A 9272-nucleotide genomic window follows, 5' to 3' on the forward strand; every position below is an offset into this window, starting at 1 on the left:
GCCTGGCAGGAAAGAGGAGACAGTGACTGTGTACCCTGCTGATGTGGTGCTTTTTGAAGGCATCCTTGCCTTCTATTCTCAGGAGGTACGAGACCTTTTCCAGATGAAGCTCTTTGTGGACACGGATGCGGATACTCGACTTTCCCGTAGAGGTAGGTCTGGAAAACTCCCCTTCATATTGTAGTATAAGCGTTATAGACTTTGGATCCTACTTTATTTCCTCTGGGAATGCTTAGCTTGGATGTGCTCACTTTCAGGCAGAAGAGCCCTCTTCATTCCAGAATGTTCTTGTAGGGAAATGGTGCTAGTGACATTAGAGGTGGCTTTTGTCAGTTGTTCCATACAGGATAATAAATCCCCTATGAGGTCACTGTTGGGTAACCTAAGAGGTTGGCATTTAGGCCTGCGGGAAAAGGGGTTGGGCTAAATGCTCAGTTCCAAATAGCATCCTTGTGGGAAATTCAGAGTAAGATCAGGACATTTGGCTTCAGGGTATTTTGAGTCAAGAACAGCCTGTCCCTTAATCATTGACTAATGCCAGTTGTCCCCTATATCTCCCAAATAATCTTTTTAAAAATGTTTTCTATTGATATCTTTTGTTTTTGCATCCCTTTCATCTACCGATATGGCTCTCCCTCTTCCCTAATCAGGAATCTATCCCTTCTAATAAAAAATAAACAAGAAATGGGTGGGGGAAATGGCTAAACAAGACCAACTGATTCATCAGCCAAATCCGGTCAGATTTCACATCTCTGCAAATCTTTGTTATTCTTTCAATTTACATTGTTGAATTAAGTGTCTTTTCCTGACTCTACTTGTATCAGTTCCCATAAATCTTTGCTTCTCTTTGGCCTTCCTTTTTATCATCTTATATCACTCAATAATATCCCATTATATTAATTAACTATAATTAGTTAACCCTTCACTAATCAGTGAGAATAAACTTAATTTCTATTTTGTTTTTCCATGACAGAAATGCTGTTATAAATATTTTGGTGTAATTGAGACCATTCTTTGTGTCCTTAATGGGATATAGGAGTCAAGGGGTATAGACAGTTTACTTTTTTATCCTGTGTGCTTTTAAATACAAAGTATCACCTGCTAGGTGAGCTCTTTTCTGATCCCCCCCGGCAGCGAGGGCTCAACTCTTGAAAAATGATCTTGTATTTAATTCCACTTACACTTTTGTTTTGATATAATTAAAAAAACAAAATGTTTCTTGTTTTACCTTTGTGTCCTCATACAGTAGGTACATAGTAGGCACATATCCTGACCCATAGTAGGCATGTAGTAGATATGGGTTGGTTTGTTGATTTTAAAAATTCTTTGTATGAGTTTTAATTCTGCATAATAACCCAGGCATTGGGTCAGTAACATTGCTAGTTTTATAGGAGAGGGACAGGTAAATACAGATCCTATGGCCACTACAAGGTAATGGGATAATTTCTGTTGTCCTATTGATAAGAATAAAGGAATCTTATATGATCTTAACAAGCATTAGAGATCCATGGTTGGAGAAGGGTGTTATTTTACTCACAAGAATTTTGTAAAGGTAACATAGCTGGCAGCAGTTATTGATGTCATCTTGCTTGCCTTTTGGGGTTAGGGGCAGGAAGATAGTAATATTGTCCCGTAATTATATTTTTTAACTTATTTTAGTATCTTCCCCTACCTGAATTATCTTGTAAAATGGTCTTAATGCTTTCTAGGTTCTAACATATTTCATCATAGAAGTAAACTTGAAAAAAAGTTGTATTTCATTGTGTTTCTTTCTTCCTCCTTTTTATGCTTTCTAGTCACCCTTTCTTTGGCTAAAACTTCCTTTGAATCTGTTGCCTTTTCTGTGTGTCTTTGTCTAAGTTTAAGCAAAGAGTCTGGAATCTGGAAGTAGGGGACCCAAGCTGGAATCGCCAGTTTTGTGACTTTTTAGCTGTGTGACTCAGGTCAAGTCTCATAATTTCTCTAACTCGCTTTTCTTATTTGTAAGATGAGAGAATGGACTGGAGTGATGTTTCAGGTTCCTTGTAGCTCTAAGTCTTAGATAACAGTTGTCTGAGTGAGGCAGTAAAGGCTTCTTCCTTCCTCACATGACTTGTTTTTAGAGTAGACTTTGTGTCCCTTTCTTTAATCCTTCCCCTTATACAACAAGATATATTGTGCATACATGAAAGCTTTCTCCTTGCTGATCATTTACTGTTTCTGTGATTCATCCACTGGCATACCATCTCTCTCCAGTGTTCATGTGAGATTTTCTAGCTTTCTGAACCGCCCTTTTACAACATGGAGGTGTGCTTGGGGAGGGGGGGAGGGGGGGAAGAAGTAATGGTCACATGTAAAAACATTATTTGAGACTTAAAATTTATCTCCCTCCTCTGTCTTCAGTTTTTTTTTTTTTAACTGAACTATGTGCTTTTTCTTTTCACTGACATTCCAAGGGGACACCTACTCAGTCTCCATGGGCAAATGCCTTTGCAGTGGGATTTCTCCCTTCCTGGCATTGATATCTCTCATCTAGGGATATGTGAATATCCCTATTATTAGCCAATTAGACTTTAAAAGAGCTAATAAGCTGGCTCTTTCTGAACCTTTCTTTCACAAATGGTACCCTTCCCTCAGAATGCAAGGCATGGAACGGAATCCAGATTGGTGGCTTGTATTTGTTTTCTTACTGATCCCTGAGCAACTGACTTCTTCATTGTAAATATGAAGCATGTTGTAAATGCTGGAATTTCTTTTTAATTTTCATTTCCCTTGCCATCTTGAATCAAAGAGAATTAGAAAGAGTATAATAGGTAGGGTTGTAGATGTGGACCTGGAAGGGACATCAGAGGTCATGTAGTCTAATCCTCTCATTTTACAGATGAGAAAACCGAGACCCAGAGAAATAAAGTCATTTGCCCTGGTCACAAAATAAATAACCCACAGAGCCATTATTTGAGCTCCTGTCCTCTGACTCCCAGTCTAGCCCTCTTCATGCGGCCTTTGCTACCTGTCCCTTAAAACCCATTTCAAAATGTTACCTCCTATGTAAAACCTCTCCTGATCCTTTTGTTGCTAACAGCCCTCCCCTTTGGACCTGACAGCCCTTTATTCTTCATCTTTCAACACAGTCATCATGTAACATTTCATATTGTAGTTAACTGCTTTTGTGTCATATTCTTCTAATGGATAATAAGCAAAGTTCATGTCATATCCCAACTTTGTATCTCCCTTGGTGCCTAGCACAGTGCTCTGCATATAAGTTTTCTCTTATAATGTCTCAATAAATAAATAGTAGTTTGGAGGAAGTCATTGTAAGCCTAAATGGCACTAAGCCCAAGTGACACACAGTATTTTTATATAGAGCAGGACAGTCACCATGACTTGACTACTCTCTCTGTTGATGCTGTATTCTCCCTGCCATCCTCTTGTCCTAGTCAAATCATTTATTCCATATGAATCTATTAAAGCTAGAAAAAGGAGGGAAAGAAGTACTTATTAACACTTATCCATGTGCCAGTCATTATGCTGAGTGCTTAGGGATACAAATACAAGCAGGAAAACTCAGGGGGAGTCTGTGTTCTGATGGGGATGGGTGAAAGTGCTTGGTGGGAACATAGCATGGTTTTAATCCAGAAGTAAGGAATAGGGCTGGGAGAAGGGGGATGAGACCTCACCTTACAGAGGAATATTCCAGGGTGAGCCCACAGAAGGGCTAGTTGGATATTCCAGAGGGAGGAGGCCCCAGATGCTGAAGGAAGCTCCCAAGATGAAGCTATAGAGAGGGCATGGTTTTTACATGGATGTCCTGTCCTTTGGATCTGTGGTAGGGCAGAGGTTAGGACAAATCTGGACAAGCCTACCAAATGATAGCACTTTCTGTTATCTTGATGAAGATGCATACCTTTTCCCTTTGCAGACATAAGTATCTTAACTTTCTTGATGGCCATCTCATGTTTTCAGTCTTGTACATTTTATCAGACCAGAAAGGACCCAACCTAAGCTTCCCCAAGCAGCAAATGCATTCAATCCTCTTCCTGTTAGTTGTCAGATTCTTCCAAGAGAGTTACTAGGTTTTGTGGTTATTTCATGTTTTAGTGTCTGAGACTGTTACCTTCTTTCTTGAACTGAAAAAATAGGTACTTTTGCAGGGATTAAAAAATGATGCTAAGTAAGGGTACACTTTGTCCTCTTTCTTTCCTAACCCTTCTTCTGTTCCACTTTGCACCCCATCCCTGATACAGAATAATTCAGATATATCTTTCTTCATGTCTTTTCACATGTTTATCTGTTTTATAGGGTTGTTATGAGGAAAAGGACTTTATAAACATTCAAGTGTTATGGAAAAGTGTAATTTGTTCAGTTCTATTTGGCATTCTTGGCAAAGCTGGACAGGTCATCATTTCTTTTTTAAAATAAAAGTTGATATCTTTGTTTTTATATTACTTTTGTTGTCCATTTTATCCCCAGAGCAATCCCTGGAATAAAGAATAAAGAGAGGGAAAAAGACAATTCAGCAGAACTAACCAAGCTGCTACTCATTCAGAAATCAGACCAGCACAGCCTCACACCCTCTACCCTTCCCCGTACCATCTTCTACTTGCAGAAAAATTGGGGAAGGAAGTCTTTTGATCTATCAATTTTTTTTATTAACAAGCATTTATTTTCTGTCCCCACCTCATTTTTTCTGTTTTCCCCCACCCCCTCTTAATTTTCTTCCTTTGTTAAGTATGTTTGTGAATGCTGGAATGTCAGAAAGGGCTTCCTTTGAGCAAAGCTCTGGTTTGTGACAAGTAGTCATCAACTGCTCACAGCTGAAATTGCCTGTAATGGAGTTGAAAATGAGGGCAGAATAGCAAAGTTGGGAATAATGAGTTTGTAACTGACATTTGATACTTGGAATTCTGGGAGGAGCACTGAGCAGATTTATTGAGGGTGGATGGGGGTGGGCTGGAGGTATGCTAGAGGATAGAGGGAGGGTTGGTTTCTTGCCACACCTTGCCTTGCTTTGACGTGCAGCAGGAGCAGCTCATGACCTTACTAAACTTTGGAACAGATCCTAGTAAAACAGACTCCAGGTAACTGACTCAGGTCTTTTTTGTTATTGTAAAATATGAAAAAATGTTGTAGAAACAATAGGCAGCTTGGTCAGCCTTGGTGGTCCATTGTATGACACAGGGATTTTCTTGGTTGTAAGACAGCAGGTGCTTATGTTCCTCAAATTGCAGCGGGCCTGTTCTTTGAACAGTCTGATGATCCCTGTGTGCCCAGAGGGCCTCAAAGAGGGGAGGGATCTGTTGTCCCGTGCAACATTTTTTTGACTGTTGTTTTTCCTTCTCTTATAGTGTTAAGGGACATCAGCGAAAGAGGGAGGGACCTGGAGCAGATCTTATCTCAGTACATTACTTTCGTCAAACCTGCCTTTGAGGAATTCTGCTTGCCAGTAAGTTCTTGTACACCCCTTCCCCCCTCTCTAATTCACAAATTACAATTTAATAATGCAAATAAAAGCTCACTCAAATTGATGCATCTTTGGCCTCTGAAACTAGCTTCACTCTCCTCCCTGTTCTTTGTAGATGCCTGAGTTGCTTCCATTCTTGAGGCCCAGAGAAAGGCCACCTAAACCAATTTCTTGCCTGGCAAAGCTAAATGCACCCATCTCGAGGGGAATTCCGGGAGTAGTTCTGTCTTGCATCCTTTTGGCTTGGGATCTGGTATTCTTTTTGTTGCCAAATCTCAGGTCAGCTACTAGAATACTCGGCAGTCTCTACTAACCCAGTTGATTCACCTAGCATGAATCATTAAATGAATTATATTAATGAATACATTAAACTCTATGGTTTCATATTGGTCTGAAATATTGGAGGGTGGGAAACATCATATGCCACGAGATCCCCCAAATGACTTTCTCACAGGTTTTTACCTCTTAAGGTTTTTCTTTGGTTCTGACTTCTGAAACAGCTGGTTTAAATTTGTGAGGGAGACATAAAATAAGCTTTGTACTGTGAGGCTCGCCTCAAAAATGTCCTCACTTCCTCCTTGGCACAGAGCCATTGGCTATTTCTATGGTAGTTGTAGACATCAGCTAGTCCTGTGAATTCTCTAGCTCAGCAGTGAAGTGACTAGTCATTTTCGGGGAAGGAGGCGTCCCTTAAGGAGAAGTCTTTTGTTTCCATAGAATTGGAGTCCAGCCTCTGAGGTACACTCATCTTCCCTGGTACATGAGGGAAGAGGACAGGATAAAGGTAGAGGGAGAATGATCTGGAAAGAGAAGTATGTAGTGTAGGGATTTCCTCTCTCCATCTCAGTCATACTGGCCCTTGTGGAGGAAAAAATGTAACAATTTCCTCCTAACCATTCTGGCTCTATTTTTATTCAAACTGTTATGGGATGGGAATTGGCCTGGCTCCTGAGTGACATCTGTTGGGAGCTGATTGATAGGCACACGGATCCTTCTGAAGTATGAGGAAGCTGTTTGGTCTGAGGAGCCAAGAATTGTGATTATTGTATTAATCCCTTTAGAAAATGGATTGCAAGGTTTTCATCTTTATCCCACTTCCCTTCCATGAACTTGGTTAGAAAAAAGTCTCCCTGTCTTTAAGTTTGATTAAAGAGATACTAGTTACTTTGTAGAAAATGATCGCAAACCAGTCCTAATTTCAGGTAGCCATTGTCAGATCAGAAATAAGGGAAATCTCAGGGATTAAATTAGGGCAACGGGTATCCGGGTCCTTGTAGGGATTTTCTTTATAGGATCAGGTCAGATGGTGACAGAGAGTATCAGGTAGACCTTGGTAGCAGAGAAGCAGTGAAACTTCACAGTGGCAACCCTCTGCTGTTCTTAGCTCTACTGATAGAGATATCGGGGTGAGTCAGTGGTTGGAGCGCTAGGCCTGGAGTCAGGCTTGAGTTCAGACACTCACTAGTTGTATGACTGGGCAAGTCACATCTCTGTCTGCTTCAGTTTCCTCAACAGTAAAATAGGGCTCATAATAGCACCTGTCTCCCAGGGTTGTTGTAAGGATCAAATGAGATAATATTTAAAAGCAGTTCAGTGCCTGGCATATAGTAGGAGCTCAACAAAAGCTTGTTCCCTTCTCCCCCTCTGTAAGTCTACCATGTTTCTTAATGGAAGTATAGGCAACTCTGGGTAATTTTGTTTTCTTTTTGTTTTTTTGCTCAGCACATTGGTGAAAATTAGAATTTGGGGTAATCTATTTCTCCAGCCACCCAACTCATTCCTCCCTCCCTCCTAAGCTATTAAATACTCAAAAAAAGCCGATACATTCCATTGCAAGCCAGGGACTGAGGTGGAACGTATCTTCAGTTTGGTTCAAGATCTGCTGGGGAATATTTTTATGTAATGCTGTTCTGATTTAGCAGTCTCAGAAGTTTATCTTAGACGTTTTAGAGTTTTTACTTCGAATTGTTTCTCATTGTCCTCATATCTTCCATCCTCCCACTCTTGCTCAGACTTCCAATGCACAGTCATTTAGCCAGTAGATATTTATCCCTTTATGTGCAAAAAAAATACATATATACTGAAAGGTATATATCAGGACCTTAGAGCCCCAGTCTAAGGAGTAAAGATGTTATTGTATTTGCTTCCATTATCACATTGAGTTAAACCATACACAGAAAGCACATTTTGTTTAGTTTTGGAACTCAGGTAAAACAGAATTAATGCTTAGTTTTACAGTTGAGGAAATTAGTACAGTTTGTTTTTTACTTTTTGTTCCCTATTGAATTAAGTTCCTGATGTGAGTCTGAGCAGAAAGTAATTAGGAAAATAAATCTCCTACTGGAATAATTGTTTTGTAGTCATTGGCAAACCAGAAGAGCTTGGGGGCAGGTAGAATCCCCAAATCACTTTTAGCTTTAGAAGATATTTTGGAGTTTCCAGGTGAAGACAGTGTTTCATATTTATAGCCCTCATTCTTTCTGTGTCTTCCTTCCCACAGTTCTCTATTTCTTGCCTTAGGAGAGAACAAACTGTTATCTGTGTTTTCTTCTTGAATCTTCTCTGTGAAGTCCTAAGCAGAATGGCTTCTTCCCTGCTTGTTTGTCCAGTTTTCTACTGGACGCATCTTACACTTTTTTCCTTTTTTTGCAATAGATCATATATTGGTGAGGAAGTAATAAATGTTTGCCCTTGTATGCTAAATTCCAATATGCGTGGCAAGCGAGTGTGTAAAAAAAGTATTAAATGTCAGTAATGAATTTGAGGAGAGCAAGTGATTGGGCAAAATGAACTCATAGGATTTAGTGCCAATTACATCATCTGAGTACAGGTCATCAAAAATTGAGTTTTTTTTGCATTTAATCTTTATTTTTTCCCTCAATTACATGTAAAAAAATTTTTGACATTCATTTTAAAAATAATTTTGAGTTCCATAGTCTCTTTCCTTCTCTCTTTTCCCTAAAATTGACTTAAAAAAAAAAAAGCAGTCACTATTGTTGTATTGTCTTTACAGCTCTCCCATTGGTTGGGGCAGTCACATAAAATCAGATAAAATTCTTGGTTTTTTATTTGTTCATCCAATGCATATTTCTAAACTATCTCCAGTCTTCCCATCAATCATGTTTCTACCAGCCAGGACTTGTCTTTATTTTTTTGAGAAATATTTGCCATAAGCTTTTAACATTAATCACACGCCCAACTTGTGTACTGTTGTAACAACCAGTGACATTTCACAGTATCACTAATGAAATGAGAGGGAAGCCATTCAACCTGTTGCTCAGGATGCAAATTGCATAGATGATGAATCAAAGCTAGCATGTAAAGCTGAAGTGTCTTTACTCCCCTAAACATCAGTCTATTTACAATCCCATTCATAATGTTTCCCATGGAATTAGTCAGTGTGACTGGCCAGAGTTTGCCTATATAAAACTCGTGGTTTTAAACTGTAGAATTCTTAGTTAAGTACAGTAAAGTAATTATTACAGAAGAACTCATTATGGGGTCATAGGTTGTCAAGCTGAAAGGGATTGCCTAAGCCCTCATTTTGCAGATACAGAAACTGAGGCCCCCAAGAGTTAAGGAATGCAATTGCTCCAAGTTACACAGGTATCAAGAGACAGAGTCAAATTATAACTGATGTTGTCAACCTACAAAGTCCCAGCACAGAGCACCTTCTCCCATTCCATGCTCTGGTAGTAAGGTGTGTTCAGAAGCTCCACCTTCTCTGTAATGCTAATTTTAAAATATCTTTTTCACAGACTAAGAAATATGCTGATGTGATTATTCCCAGAGGTGTGGATAATATAGGTGAGTCCTGGAGGGAATTGGTGGG

The 9272-nt window shown here is 39.5% G+C and overlaps 1 protein-coding gene across 2 annotated transcripts in view; it reads left to right on the top strand.

The window, feature by feature from the left end:
• Positions 1–9272, top strand: part of UCK2 (uridine-cytidine kinase 2) — a 110465-nt gene that overhangs the window by 67811 nt on the left and 33382 nt on the right. For both annotated transcript variants that reach the window (XM_069094690.1, XM_069094691.1), the window contains exons 4-6: positions 10–152; positions 5325–5422; positions 9199–9247. In XM_069094690.1, coding sequence (XP_068950791.1) covers positions 10–152; positions 5325–5422; positions 9199–9247 — 290 coding nt within the window. The remainder of the gene's footprint in view (positions 1–9; positions 153–5324; positions 5423–9198; positions 9248–9272) is intronic.

The sequence above is a fragment of the Petaurus breviceps genome, unplaced genomic scaffold, assembly GCF_028583685.1.
Source record: "Petaurus breviceps papuanus isolate PSGF00001 unplaced genomic scaffold, PetGlider_PUasm1.0 220, whole genome shotgun sequence".
Classification (NCBI taxonomy): Eukaryota; Metazoa; Chordata; class Mammalia; order Diprotodontia; family Petauridae; genus Petaurus; species Petaurus breviceps.